At 33.4% G+C, this 16165-nt stretch overlaps 1 protein-coding gene across 1 annotated transcript; it reads right to left on the reverse strand.

Annotated features, from left to right (window-relative positions):
• Positions 1-43: 43 nt before the first annotated feature.
• LOC129216515 (ribitol-5-phosphate transferase FKTN-like) lies at positions 44-16127 on the reverse strand. Its single transcript, XM_054850730.1, has 7 exons — positions 16092-16127; positions 12025-12213; positions 9872-10155; positions 8725-8987; positions 2952-3085; positions 1358-1482; positions 44-275 (listed from the first exon to the last, which is right to left on the reverse strand). The coding sequence occupies exons 1-7, from the start codon at positions 16125-16127 to the stop codon at positions 44-46; spliced, it is 1263 nt and encodes a 420-aa protein (XP_054706705.1).
• Positions 16128-16165: the final 38 nt, after the last annotated feature.

The following is a 16165-nucleotide window of genomic DNA, read 5'->3' on the forward strand; positions in this document are numbered from 1 at the left end:
CTTTATAATACAAATAGACTAGATTTTAAAACATGTAAACAAATCAAGTTTGTTCAGGCAAAGGCAGAAGTTGAATCACCTCTGGCCACTCTTCAATTGGCCACTGACCATTTTCAATGACATTTGGAGGACTAGATTTCCAATCCCAGGTTTTAACTGGTTCAAACCAGTTTGGACCATAATTTGCTTTAATGTAAGTTTCTGTATCACATGGTATTCTGACTTTTAGTTCTAAAAATTCTGTCCAGCACAATTCGAATTTTGGGAATATGTACCTAAAAACAAAACATTTGAAACTTAGAGCAACTTTTACATAAAATATACAACAGAATTAAAGAACTTGCAACCAGTCTTGGAGAATACAGTAAAAGAAAATTCCAAAAAATAAGAAAATAATAAAAACAAATTAGTACAATTAATTTAGTCAGAAAGTAATGTGTTGCTAATCTGGGTGTATCACAAACCAACAAAATTCAGAAGTATGTGCAAGGGTACAATCAGGAGATTGGCAGAGGGTGTGAAACTCTTTTTGCAGAATTTTAAGCCATTTTGTCCATCCTAGGGTTTCCCAAACATTTTCATGCATCGATCCAGAAGCTTTTCTTTTTTTCTTTTGCATCGGTGCAATTGTATTTTAACTACATGGTGTTTTTTACAGTTAAGTGTAAAACCTTTTAAAACTAAATTTGCAGTTCTGAACCAAACTCTTACCAACCCATAAAGATTCATGGGCTCCTGACTTCTAGAGTTTCATCGACTCCTTTGCAAACTTCATCTACTCCCAGGGTATCAGTATCCACCACTTTAGGATGAACTGGTTTATCCTAACTTGTTTACCTCCCGAAAAATTCCTTATTCGGAAAATTTTGTCCAACTACTCGACAAAATTATCATCATTTGATTTGTTTTAAAAGGCAATTCCTAGTTATTTTGTAAGTTTTTGGCTTATTTTCTACGTGAAACTTTTTTTACGCAGTCCCTATTCACCGTATTTAAAAAAGATTTCTTTAACTGTGTAGCAAAAACAACTTTTTAAAGCTACTCCTGAAGCTTCGAACAGTTTTTTTTATGCCTGCCCTATCCATTGCATAAAACATGATTGAGTGTATTTTTGTTCACTTCTTTTCTAAATTAGTAACGTTAATGATTTTTTTGGAAAGTAAATCTATTTTTTTCTTTCGAAAAAACAAACCCTCATGACCTTATAACTGTTCTGAAAAAACATCAAGTCATTCCGAACAGTAGTTTTAAAATTAGGACGTTTTGGAAGTGGGACTTGAATTACAGTCCCCTGTACATCATAGAAAATTACACACAGTATTCTTGAAAGTAATAACACATTAGAAATCTATCATACTTAAACTTTTTGCCTGTTCTAGCTTGGGTCCCTCCATTCCAAACGTACTGTGCTTCTTCATAGAAGAAAAATATATCTAGTTTAATGTCCTTTTCTCTAAATGATAATTCAAAACTATCTTCAACCTAGGAACAAAATACATGTTTAGAAATAATGTCTCAAAATATATGTATGCCAAAACAAAAACAAACTCACAATATGTACTAAGCACTCAAGAGAAACAACATTTAAATAAAAAAGCATTGATCTTAACCATTTTCGCTCAGATTTTAATGGGAGTAGTTTATATTGTTCCAGTAAAACTAATACAATTGAAAAATGCTAAACATTATAAAAAATTCTAAAAGAACATTATAAATTTGAAAATCATGTGATAATGTAGAAAATAGCAAGCCTGGTAACTTTCTAAAAGAGATGCTAACATTTTCATCAGTTAATCCTGGTTTCTTTCAAAATAAATACAAATATTTGAAAGACACTGAAATCAAATTGATACTTGCAAGACACTGAAAACAACATGTATGTGGGATGAAAATTTTGCTCAAAATCTTTTATGGACACTGAGTCGTTTTTATGTTTGAAGTTTACTTATTTATTTTGTTTTGTTGCTTTGTTTAGTAATACATGCTATGTACAAAACATTTTACAGAAACAAAGATAAATATAAAATGCTATAAATAGTAGTAAAAGTTTTTTTAAATATATATTTCGAGTGTTGATTTCATTACCACTGGTTTTATATGCTATAATGTCAGGTAAAATTTGACCTGTGCACATAAAGTCTGAAATATTTTTTATTAAAATAATATTTAGGGTTGTGCTTAAGGGTGAGAAATCATGACGGCGACATAAGATCTACGTTTGCTAAATTTCTTTCTTTCTTGCTTGCACTTTTTCAATAATAAAATGTAAAAGAAAATGAAAATCAGTGTTGAGGTTTATTTCCCTTTCAATTAAGGAATACCCATTTATTATTATACTTAGAACACATGAATCATAACAGATCAATAAAATTTGAACTGATACATAAAAATTGCAATCAGATTATCAAAATAATTTCAACACATTTAAGAGGGTAGTAAAATGAGAAAATGAGTTCATCCCTAGCACTGATTTATGATGAAAATGATGCATCCTCTTTGGATTTTTTATTTTGGATAAATAATTTTTTAACTTACAAGGATAGAAAAATCATATTCATTATTGTAAGCACAACTTTTTTTGCAATTTTTTTTTTTTTTTTTGCAAACACTTGCATTAGTAGCCATAAAACAACAACATAATTAAAGCACAATTACTTCAAGAAGTTGCAGATATACGTTTCAGGGTTTCAAGGAACACTTTTTTCAATGCAGAAAAGTACGAGCTTTAGGATGTAAAGTCATCCAACAAAAGCATTGTTGAATGATTTCGCATCCAATTGAACTTTCAGAATTTTCTGTTTTTTTAATCCAATTTTGAATTTTTTAGAATAGAACAACTTCATAAAGTCACAAACAAAGGTTATTAGGATGCTTACATTGCCATCAAACAGCACAACTTCAGAAACTCAATTTCAAAATGAATCATTCAAATAAGAGTGTGAAATACTTACTTTACCAAATGAATGAGTGAGTGGAATATCATGAGTTGAGAAAATAGAAATTATTTCAGGCTTATAATCTTTAATCCAGATTCCTATATCAACATCTTTACTGTACGATATTACTCCACATTCTCTAAAAAAACCTAAATTTAAAAGAAAAAACAGAATATTTAATTTGAAAACCATTTGATTGAATAGATATGTAATAAACTAGAAAAATAATAGTTAATTTTAGTAATAAGTTCATGGTTTAAAATTTAAAAAACTTCATTTATTTATTACTTGAAGTTACCTGGTGTACAAATAAGTTTTAAAGGTTTTTTTTTTTTTTTTTTTTTTTTCAAGTTTGACGCTTTATTGTGAAAAAATGGTTTCATGTTCATTTTTTGAAGCATTGTCCATCATTGGCCACTATTTTCCATCTTTCTGAGAATTTTCGGAGGCCATCTCAAAAAAATGTCTTTTAATACGATCCGCGAATCTCTTCAATTTCGGACTTCTTCAAAAGAGAGGAAGTGCTGATCCTCAAGAGCATGCGTCATCTACAAAAACAAATAGTAGTCTGAAGGGGCAATGTCTGGGTTATATGGCGGGTGGGGTAGGACTTCCCGTTTCAGCATATTAAGGTATGTTTTCACCGGCTACGCAACAGGAGGCCAAGCATTATCATGTTGAAAAATTACCTTGCGGTGCCTCTCCTTATATTGTGGCTGTTCTGGTTGACCAGTGCTCTGATCAAACGCATTAATTGAGTTCTTTGTTTTCTACCAGTCTTTGTCCAATAAAACCTCCAATTCGGCATCCTCAAACATTTGTGGTCGTTTATCACTTTTTGTCATTTGTATTAAAATCACAACTTCTAAAACTTCTATGCCAAAACTGCACATGGAAATCGATGAAGCATGTTCCCATAAGTTTCTTGCAACATTCAATGTACTTCAACTGTACTTTTCATCAAATGGAAGCAGAAAAGTAAACTTTCCCGCAAATTGTGTTTTGTTGGCATAAAAGTTGACATATTCAGAGCACACAAAAACTACACTGGTGTGCAAAAATTAAGGACAAAGTCAAAAAATTAGCATATCAGCTGAACGAAGAGGCAGAGCTGACAGAAAGACCAATCAGGAGATTAAGTAAGGTGATATACGGTAACATATGCGCAGATATGCAGGCAGACGTAATGGGGGAGTGTCTGAGTAGTATAAAGCATGTTGTCGGTGTAAGATCAGTATTTCTGGCAAAGAGATTGCACGCCGTATAGCAGTTAAAATCACACCGAGTTGCTGCCTCAGCGAGAAATGGCGAATAATCAATCTGTTAGACGACATCTGGATGCTTTTACCCGAGGTCGAATCATTGGGAAGTTGGAGGAAGGCCGCAGTGTGACAAGTGTGGCTGCAGAGTTCGGAATTGCTCACAGCATCGTTTCATGACTTTGGAGACAATTTCAACTACAGCTATCCAGGGGTTCGGTAGTGGTCGTCCACGAGGAACCACACCCGCAGATGACCGAAATATTGTCTTACAGGCCAGAAGAAACAGGCGGCAGACAGGGGGAGAAATCGCTAGACACACGACACAGGCGACTGAACGACCGATATAACGTTATACCGTGGCCAGAAGACTGCACGGTGGTGGTCTGTTTGCACGACCCCCTATACGGTGTGTACCTCTAACGCCTGCCCATCGGAGAAGGCGTTCTCTGTGGTGCTGGGAGCACCGGAATTGGAGAGACAATGAATGGGGACGAGTACTCTTTACAGATGAGAGCAGATTCAGTCTGAGTAGCGATTCTCATCACATACTCATCTGGAGAGAGCGGGGAAACCGCAATCATCCCTCGAACATCATTGAAAGGGACAGGTATGGAGGTCGCGGTGTTCTCATTTGGGGAGGCATCATGCTTGGTAGTCGTACAGACCTTCACAACTTCGACGCAAGTTCAGTCAACGGGACCCGTTATTGTAACAAGATTCTTCTTCCATATGTGCGTCTTTTTAGAGGCGCTATGGGTCCGCAGTTCCTTTTCATGGACGCCAATGCACCATGTCATCTCACAGTAGCTGCCGAACAGCTCTTAGAGAGTGAGGATATTGAACGTATGGATTGGCCGGCACGATCTCCGGATCTCAATCCCATCGAGCATGTATGGGATTTTCTAGGCAGACGCTTGGCAGCTCGTAACTTACCAGCAGTAACGATTCGGGAGCTTCGATTGGCGCTGCAAGACGAATGGGCAGCAATGCCTCAACAACTCATTGACACCGTCATTCTCAGCATGGGCAGACGCTGTGAAACCTGTCTAGCAGTCGGGGGAGATCATATCCCCTACTAAAGACTGGATGTTTCTTGCTGGACACCCATCACAGGGATGTTTCGGCCTTCAGTCGCATTGCGCTTCATGCTACTTTTTCAATAAAGCTTCTTTTTAACTGACTTCAAAAAGGAGGCGGTTATCAATTCATACCGTATGTATGTTTTTTTTTTGTTTATCCACTCATAGCGTCTCACCTAGTGAATCGATTTTGATGATTCTTTTTTTAATGGATACTGGATGGCTCAACTTAGGTCCCATTACTTTGTTTGACCATATTTGTTCTTTAGAAAAAAAGTTATGGGCAAAAAACAGTAAATTTTATGTAATTTCCCTATTAAATGATTTTGTAGCGAAGTTCGCACTTTTCATCCGTGGATAACGGTGGCTCAGTGGTAGAATTCTCGCCTCCCACATGAGCGACCCGGGTTCAAATCCCGACTAGGACAAAGTGAATTTTACTAAAATTTCATTTCTACTGTTTCCCGTATTTTCCCGAATGTTCTATTAATTTCTGTATCTTTCCAAGTCTGGAAAGTTCTAGCACTTTCTCAAGTTGTATATAAGGAGATGTAACGTTCATTCGTGGTTCTGAATAAAGATCTCGAGTTGAGACTAACGAGTATTCGCTTCATTTGGCTTTCACATTGTCTTCGCTACCTTCATCTACGCAACAATAGGAAACTCATTGTTATAAAACTTTGGTGCCCTATAACAGTAACATTAATAGTAATTGTAATAATAATTTTGAATGAAGGCTTCTCTGAAGCAAGCATCAAATTTCTTCAAGGGATATTTCGATAATGGGGAATCTGGCGCTGTCGTCTCATTTTTGGCGTAAATAATTTTATTTTAGTAACCCTGCTGATTTATAGTAACCCTATGTGAATTATCAAACAAAATCTTCCCTTCTTCAGTGCTATTGCTCCATAGTAGGGGTAAACCTAACCTGGAAGCGAGGTGATGCAGTGATTAGGATCTGCTTAGCCTTCACAATGCTACCATTAGGTTTGACTCAACTACTCTGTAGTATTTTTATCGTTATCATCTATGCCGATAACAGATGATCGGGGCTAAGTAAGAAAATACAGGATTGCATCATGAGCGACTTAGAACTTGTGGAATGTAAATTAGTTAGGAAAAACGTAATACTTAAATGGTTATAATTAAATTAACTACGCATGATTTCCAGAGGGGAACAAAGATAAGTTTTTAGTGCCAATCGCTTAAAGTTTAACGCATGTCAATAGTTTTTTTTAGTATGGAGCATTTTTAAGAAAAAAATGTGAAGTTTCGTGATGGTAACTTCTTATTATTTCTGAAATACTTACATTTACACTAAAAAGAATGAAATAAAAAAATTTTGAAAAAAAAAATAGAACCGACTTCAAAATTGCTCTAAAAAGTGAAAAATAATTTTATTCTTTAAACACCATCAATAATGCTTTTAAACATAATTTTTGAAGTTGGCACAAAAACGATAGATAAAATCATTCACAGCCATAATTAAAATACAACTATAAATTTAACCAGGACCAGTTTCTTCACTATCACATACATTATGCATTGATGACAGCATATTTGAATAGCGATATAAATGTTTCGTTCGTAACTTTGGATGCTTTTCTGAAAAAAGATATGAACGAAGCATGGTTACACTGGATTTTACGTTTTGTTTTTGCGCCAACTTCAAAAATTATGTTTAAAAGCATTATCGATGGTGTTTAAAGAATAAAATTATTTTTCACTTTTTAGAGCAATTTTGAAGTCGGTTCTATTTTTTTTTTCAAAATTTTTATCCCTCTGATTTCTCTTTTAGTAAGTGTTGCTTACATTACACATGTCCTTACGTATTGGGGATCTTACGGTATTAAATGTGTTGATTTGGAAAGCTTTTGTACAAAGTTATATTGAAAAAACCGTCTCGTCCTTAATTTTTGCACACCAGTGTATATTGTATCTACTTCAGTGAAATGAAGTTAATTGAAAAATTGTCCATTTTGATTTAATACTAGTGATACCATCTCTTGAAAATCCTTTAATACTTATTTGTACATTAGATAATATTCATGTATTAAAAATCTTTTGTGCTTTGTCTTTTGAGCACTTACTACACATGTAAAATAATTCCTAGTTTTATATCTTAAGCAGTGATATAAATGACAACTATTTTACATGAACTTCAACAGAAAAAACAAAAAAAAAATTGATGTGCACTAATTAGTAATAATCGATGTTTAATTAATAATACACATATCCAAGGGCGTCCATATGCAAAATTTTAAGTGGGGGCTCAGATACTTTCCCCATGGTTTAGCAGGATATTTTCCCCATAGAAACCAATTTCAGTACAGATTAGAATTATTAAAATTTGACATTTTTAATAACTTATTTATTAATAGCTGGAAAAGAAATGTTTTTACATTTTTGCAAAGAAAAAGTACTAAAAGCAAGGAAGTTCTAATTTTAAAGGGGGGAGGCTTGAGCCCCCACTTGCCCCCCTTCCCATATGGGCGCCCTTGCACATATCTGAACCTGCACAGCAGTGAATGTATCTGTGCAAGGTCTGCATTATCTTGCAATGAATATACATTTAAGTTAGCCTAGACATATGAAAATGCAAGTTAGAATTTGTTTTAGGTTATTTTTATCTCTAAGTTTTGAAGTACAAATTTAAAAAAAAAAAAAAAATTAACCTTTGTACGATATTTTTTTTTTGAGAGAGAAAGAGAAATACATTTGGATGGAGAGGAATTCAATGGAACAAAAGTGTCTAATTGGTATGGCAATAGAATGAAAAACTAAGTTATTTTAAATCAGATATATCCTATACAGTCATTGATGGTGAGGCATATACAGAGTTGTCTGGAAGTGGGTGTACCCTTCTCTCCCCCCTCCATCCTTTTTTTCAATATTATTTTAGATGTGGTTGAATGCTTGTGAAACACAGTTACCTTGAAATCCTAAGTGTCACAAACATTGGTATGAACAAAACACTATCCATGTTGTAACATACTTGAATTCAGATCTTCACCAGCTCCTTTCGCCTGGCGTCAAAAAAGCTCCAATCATACGACACCAAGCAATGATCTTTGGGATTTCATAAAACAACTAGTAATAAATACTTAGTATCCCACAACACAGGAGTTACAGGCAGCTGAAGAACATGTCTTTACTCCCTGACTCCGGAGAATCACCACATGACATCTACAAGAACATGACTCAAAATTAAGCAGCTTTATGACATGGATGGTGATCATACCAATGCGTATGACTCTTAAAGTTTTAAGGAAATTATGGGAAACAAACACAGTCAAACATAACAAACATATTGCCAAAAAAAAAAGGGGGTACTCCAACTTTCACAATATTCTGCATGTCCCTGTGAAGATAAAAGAGTAAAGTAATATTCCACCCAAGTATAAGTTGTTCTTTAAACCTAATAATAATACAAAATAAAAGCCATACCTAAACATGTGCCACTACTCAACCAAAAGGGAACTTTCAGGTGGTCAAGTAGAGCTTTTGCTTTAGCAAGCAATTTCCAAGCTCTTGTTCTAAATATTTCAGCCTCATCACTTTCATCTCTGCCATATCTGTCATAAAATGTTTTAGCCTGAGAATAGTTACACTCGATAAATCTATTGTTCACAGTATAGTTCAGAAAAACTTCATATTGTCGAGGAGCGTACATCTTGATCTGGTCTACTGTAGCCAAATGAATTTCCACTCTGAAAAAACAGAAAAATATTGGTTTATAAATGTTTAATATAAACATTTTTTGTACATTAAAAAACAAATATTTTGGTGCAATAAATTCTTGCTAATTTTAATGTAAAATGAAATATAATAGTGATTATAGTTTATAGTACAAGATTTGAAATGGTGCCAAAGTTTTCAGTCGACATTTTCAAAAACAACCCTATCAAAAACTGATCCACTTCACTAGCTTTCAGATGATACAACAGCAAATCATATTGGGCTTCAAGTTCAGCCGAAATTCAGGCTTTTGTTTGAAACAGTGTAAAAATCTGCATTCGTTGAAAAAGGAAAACCAAGAAGAGTTTCACTTTTCTATTTTAAATTTTTTGTTTCACGCAAGCATGTTGCTTTATTTGTTTAAGAAAATGATATTCTTATATCAAAATAATAGTTTTAACATTTTATTAAGTAAAAAAATGCAAGAGGTAACAATAAGTAGAAATAAAAGAAACATTACTTTTCCATGCTTTTCACAAAGGAAAATCAATAATAAAAAAGTTACACTAATATCAATGAGTACATTTAATCAGTCTTCAAAATTCACAACAGATGCTGAAACTGGTCGCTGACATACTTGATATATATTCTTGCCTTTTTGCAAACGGAAACAACCGTTGTTCTAAGAGAAATTTCATTTCTTAGTTTCACTACGTTTAAATCAAGCCGGTTGCTCAATTCCTGCAAACTGGCTACTTCTGCTTTGTAAAGTTTTTGTTTTAAGAATCCCCAAACAAAGAAGTTCACTGGAGTCAGGTCTGGTGGCTCTTTTGCTAGCAAAACCATGGATAAGAAAAAAAAATGTGCAAAATTAATTATACTATTGATCTAAAAATATATAAAAATCCAAATTTACTTTTCAAATGAAGCAGCTTGTGTGACTTTATACACATCTTCTTTCTTCAGTCCCATTTCAAATAATTCATGCAATTCATTATCATGTAAATGGTATCCACCAACCCACCAAAATTTTCCAGGTCTTTCATACAGAATCATAACTTGAATAACATATCTTGAATTTGAGATAACAAAGTGTAGTGGAATAGGAGAGTTTAAGCCATGTTGCAATAGGACAGGATCAGAGCCAATAAAAATTCGAACTTTACATCCTTCTGACTCAACTGCTTCAATGAAAGCATTCTATAAAAAGAATTAAATATTGTTTAAATATTCCCAAATAAAAGGGTTATTAGGATAAAAAAATTACATTTTATTGTTATGAATGAAAAACTCTCTGAAATTACTATGTCTAACAACAATTTGAAATTTGTATTAAAATTAACAATAGCCATTTTCTCAAACATAGAAAGCCAGGAAAAGAATAAAATTATGTTATGTTACACTTTTTTATTTGAAATATAGGTAGTGTGCATTTAAGACTAATATTAAATAAGTCTCTTCTTGTTATTTGATAGTTTCTTTTAGTATTATTCATGCTCATAGGCAAAAATAGGAATCTTGCTTACACATTTTGTTACAACTACCTTGCCACCAGCATGCAGGGTGATTGTGAGCTCATGTAAAATGAAAACATAACTAAAAGTTTTAAAAGAAAAAAAAGAAAGGGGGGTTGTATTTTTTATCCAAAAGCACCACTACTTAAATATACATAATGTTTTACATAGATACAACAACTGCTTTTGATAAACAAACAATACCTGAAATCCGGTAAAATACTGGAACAGAATCACCCTTGCAGCATATAATGATGTAGTTTTGAAAACTAAAGGATAATATTGTTATATAAATATGAAACAAAACAACAGTTAACTGATGCTTAATGAAGCTCAATTCCTTGTTCAGTTTTTTCACAATGCTAACCAAACATAATGGGCTTACTTTCAATTTAGGTTACAATGTAACAGAAAGCTGCAAGCAACACAAAGGGTGGATCTAGCTTCTAATTTTGGAGGAAGTCCACTTTGGGCATCAATAATCAGTCCAGGACAAATAAAAATTTCAAAATATAAGTCCCAAAGCTATCTCTAGTCACTTAAAGGGAGAGGGGCGCTCATGTGTTTGGTGTGTGTGACTTCTATGATCCCCCTTTGAATCTCCGCTTGAGATATACTGAGGTCAATAAGGTGACAAAGGGAAAATGGAGAAATCGAAAATATTACGTAACAGTTGATTCTGTTTTGAAAGCACAGAGAATCTATGATTTAAAAAAAAATCTTTACAGCACATTAACGAAAGAGGAACTACGGTCCACACTCTTTAGAACAAACTCTCATTACTCCGACCCTTCCATTATAGTGATTGGTGTAGCAAGTCCGGTTTGCAATTCCATAGATGCAATGTTATTTTATCTCCCATTAGAATGTCCAAACTGAATTGTTCATTCCAATATAACGTCCAAAATTAAGTTTCAACTGATTTGAAATTCTCAAGACTATCTATTAAAAAACCAACAACAATTTTATGTTTATAAAACTAAAAACTTTCTTTCAATGGTGTTACTTGAGGATGAAAAGGTCAAAGAATTGACCTAAGAACTGTACACACACAATATACAATAAAAAGTAATTTTTTTAGAAGAAGTTGAAAAACGAAAAGCTTCCACAGTGTTTAAATAAGAAAAAGTAATATTTTCAAAAAAAAAAAAAAAAAACTCCAACAAAGCAAAAGTAACCCATGATCTCTAAATCACAAAATAATTAATTTCTGTCAGTTATTTTCAATGCAGTTTGTCATTAAATGTATTACTTTAAATTTACTTGCAATTTAAATGTAGTATTTAGTATTTTTGCAATTATTTAGGTATTATTTTGTTAGTTTCTTGGTTCTTTTTTAAAACAAAGCATAACTCTTATAAACGATAATAAAGTATATTTAAACAAAACTTTAAAAAATATGCAATAACTTGCACATTTGCGTTATAATGACCTCCTGTTATAGCAATTAATTTTATTTGGGCTACAGGGATCAGTATAATAAATATTGACTGCATTTAAAACATTTGAATATTAAACTTGTTATTTTGGAAGTACTCACATGCACTTTACTTACTTTTTGGATTTGAGTTGACACTGGACCAATTGTTGCAAAATGAATTACTTTCTCACCCATACATAAATATTTGCAATCTCCGGTCCGAATAGCAGTATGATTTTGTGAGTGGAAATAAACTTTCTCATCCACAAGAAATAAAGGGACATTGTGTTTGAATGATAGGCTTAAAATTTTCGTTATGAAAACCTGTAAATGGAAATTATAGTAAGTCACTAAATAAATACTCAATTGAAATGCACATGTACAATATGTATAAATATAGATCTGTGTGTGTGTATTGTACATTCTGGTATACTATTATCCTGCACCATTCAGCATGCCGAAAGTAAATGAGATTGACCAGTATGGGGGAAAATTCTAATTTTTTTAGCAGGTGAGGTAATTTGCGGATCATTTTGTCAAAAAAAAGGAGTACTCTGATTTTTTTTTTTTTTAAATTTAGTCAAGAATTCAAATATTTAAAGTTAAACAAGCAAGGTGAAATTAATTAATACATCTTTGTTATTAACATAGGTAGTACTGGGCGATATCAGAATTTTAATACCATGATATATTGCTCTCCAAATATCGATATTTTTGATACATTGATATAATCTTGGGGGGGGGGGGGGGGGGTGCAAAGGATCAAAAAACAGCAAAAAACATTTTAAAATATAATACATACATTTATTTCTCTAATTCAAAACATTCCTGGAGGGGGGGGGGGAGGGCATGCAAATGGTATAGCTCAATGCATGACAAAAGTGCTTCGCAACGAAAAAGTTTTAAATATTCAATTCAATATTTTGTTAAAATCTTTCAATTTGGGCAGACTCAATAATTTGAATGTACTTTGAACTATATTTCGTATTGATATTTTAAATAGTTTATTTTTAGTCATTTAATAGCTTTTGCTTTAAGACTTTTTACTTCTTAGTTGAGTATCATTAAGTAAAATACTAATAATAAACCTTTAAAGAATGCAGCTATAAATTTTGGAAACTATCACACCATACACCCATTAAGCCCACAGAACTATGAAATATACTTTTTATTTATGTGTTACTAGCTGTAGTACCCAACATTGCACAGTCTACCTCAAAAATAAAAGTTTCGTCTAGTGACACATGTTTAACAATGAGAACATTTTTAACAATTTAGAAAGCACAATTTTATGACTTGAAATTTAAATTTAGACATCATTGGATTTTTTTGTAATAATTCTGGATTTTCTGGCGAACTCCCCCCTCCCCTCCAAGGTGGTCTCCATAAACCCCATTTTGATGAGAAAAAACTTATGTGAATTCCTGAGCATCAAAGGACTGCTGCATGTTTGGAAAAAAATCTGACGAAAGCTGGATTTGCATAACGAAAACCCTTGTGGGGTGTATTCGCACACTTCCCCTTTTCCTCATAGGTAGACGAAATCCCCTATGACAATTCCAAAAGTAATGAGCTTATGGATGAAAAGACATCTGACAAAAGTCTTTTCATCCGTAAGCTCATTACTTTTGCATTGAAAAAGGCGTTCCCTGTAATGCCGAAACACGTGTCTGCTGTAATTGGCAATTTGTGCTTTTTTTGACTTCGTTTTTTCTTAGTTTACTGTTCAGCACAAAAGTATTTATTTATCTTATCAAAGGACCTGTTTGCAAAATTTTTGCAAAAACCCGACATAAACTGGATTTGCATAAGGAAATCCTCTATGGGGTGTTTTTGCCTCCCCCCTTCCCTTATCGGTAGGCGAAAAACTCCTTATGAATTTCCCTAAGCATCCAAGAAAGTGAAAAACCCCTTATGGATTTCCCTAAGCATCCAAGAATCGCTCAGCCAAATTTGGCAAAGATTCGACGAAAACTGGATTCGTAAAAGGGAACCCTGGTTGGAGGGCGGAGGGTTCGAATTTGAACGAAAACTGTCCAATTCTGGAGCATCAAAGGACCTCTCTGCCATATTTGGCAAAAATCTGATACAAACTGTGAATTTGCATTAGTAAAATCGTTATTCGGTTAATTAAAATATATAATAAATTTAAAACTATTGTTTTTTAACAATGCACACCTACTTTAATATTGATTTTAAAGTGCAATTAATTTTTCTTCAGCAGATCCAATCCAAAATCCATATTATTGGGTAAATTAATTATCTTATCAATGTCATTATTTCACAAGCAATTTCACCGAAAAACGAATACGAAAATTTCTTCACTTTTTCAATTCCATTTGATGATGACTCTTAAACTGAAGTCAAAAAATACCAAACTAAAGAGCTGCAGTGACTACCAACGTAACGTAAAACCATAAATGTGCTCCGATTCGCTTTGCTATAATAATTACAGCTTCAAATATGTTAATGCCGTAGAACTTACATAAAACCAATAGTTTTGCCCATGCAACACAGAAGAAATGATTCGACTGTCATTCCGTATGTTCCACTTGTCTGGCGAAATTAGGAAGTATCAGTTTATTTCTGTTCAAGGTTGACAGCAAAGCGAGATTTCGTCAGATCATTTTGCTGTGTCTCAATTTCGGAATTAAAGTTACTCGTATATTTGTCCAAAATTGAAAAAATAGATTTATACTCCCTCTTGTGTGATAAATGTGTGACATAAGTATTCTTATTAGGATTTTTTCGTTTTTCCTTTTTTTAAAATAAAAATATTTCTGTTCAGTACTTTTCTTAAACATTTTATTCAGCGCAATATCAATATTTTATGTGTAACTTGAACTATGAATCGTGTTGATACCTCAATTGTTTATTTTTTAATTGTTGCATTAGGATGCTTTCTTAACCAACACACATTCACTTTTACGGGCCCACGAGTGGCCATGTCAGCTTTGTCAGAACGAGAGTAGGGGTCCTAGGAAGGACCCCGCTCTGAACGGTAGTAGTATAAGTTTTGAAAACTTTATAGGGGGAGGGGATCCAGAGACTTAACTGACAAAGGGGCCCACGTTTACCTTTGGTGGCCTTGTGAATTTTTCCCATTTACTACAATTAAAAATTAAATAACTGTTTGTAGAATGCAGAAAATATCTTGAAATTTCAAACTCATCCATCACACAGAGCTATGAAAGATTATGTATTTTTAAGTCAGTATTTTTATTTTTCCGTAATTAAGTCCCGTATTTTCTTTTCAAACGATATATCAGACGGACAGAAATCTAAATATCGTTATCGCGGCAGTAGATATACATCGATATATGATGGTATATCGTCCAGCCCTAAATATAGGTCATTCATTTTATTGATTTAGTTCTATGCGAATAAAAGGATCGACTCAAAAACCATTAATTGCGATTCATTTATAATTTTTTTTTAAATAAATTATTTTAAATTCCAACTACAGAGGTAAGTTTTCATTTTTTTTTTTTTTTTGCTCATTTATTAGATGTATTAAATTTTTAACTAATTGTAAAATATTTTATTCCTAGAACTAAATGCCTGTTTAATTTTAACTTAAATTTTGAAAAAAATATTCACAAAAAATCATATCTTTCTCAAGGGAATATTAAGGATAACATTGTCAATTAGTATTTTACCAAAATTAAAGTTTATTAAAACTAGCAATATAATACAGTCGACTCTCGATATCTCGACTTCGCTGAACTCGAATTTCCGCTTATGTCGAAGTTTTTGGATGGTCCCAAACTTCTGCTAATGTTCTTAATGGGGTTTTTTTTTCGTTAACTCGAAGTTCACTCCGCTTATCTCGAAGTTTGAGACAGACATCTCTTAACATTTATTGTCCTGATTATCAGTAGCGAAACCAACTTGACCGTAAAATGACGGAGAAAATTCTGCTATTTTCACCACCTGCTCCCTTTTGTTAGGGCTTTGAAGACGGGGGCGTAATTGACAGGTCGCCACCTCTTTTGACGAGAGAAAGAACTAAAATGCACTCGTTCACGCGTTGCTTGTTCACGCTTCGATAAGTTCTTTTCAGTGGCTCTGTTAGAACAAGTACAAAAGGGAGATAGACCAGACGTTGATAAGGGATTAGCAAGAAAGAGAGCACGTGTAATACCCCCTGGGTGAGGGCTAAACCAGTTAGTGACCCACCAATTGAACTTGGAACTGCTCACTTGAAGCTTTGCTGATCTCAGCTTTTTAGCACTCATAGCATTTAGTAAATGATTGCATGCTCAGCGTTTTGAAA

Source organism: Uloborus diversus, chromosome 2 (genome assembly GCF_026930045.1).
Source record: "Uloborus diversus isolate 005 chromosome 2, Udiv.v.3.1, whole genome shotgun sequence".
In the NCBI taxonomy this organism is placed as follows: domain Eukaryota; kingdom Metazoa; phylum Arthropoda; class Arachnida; order Araneae; family Uloboridae; genus Uloborus; species Uloborus diversus.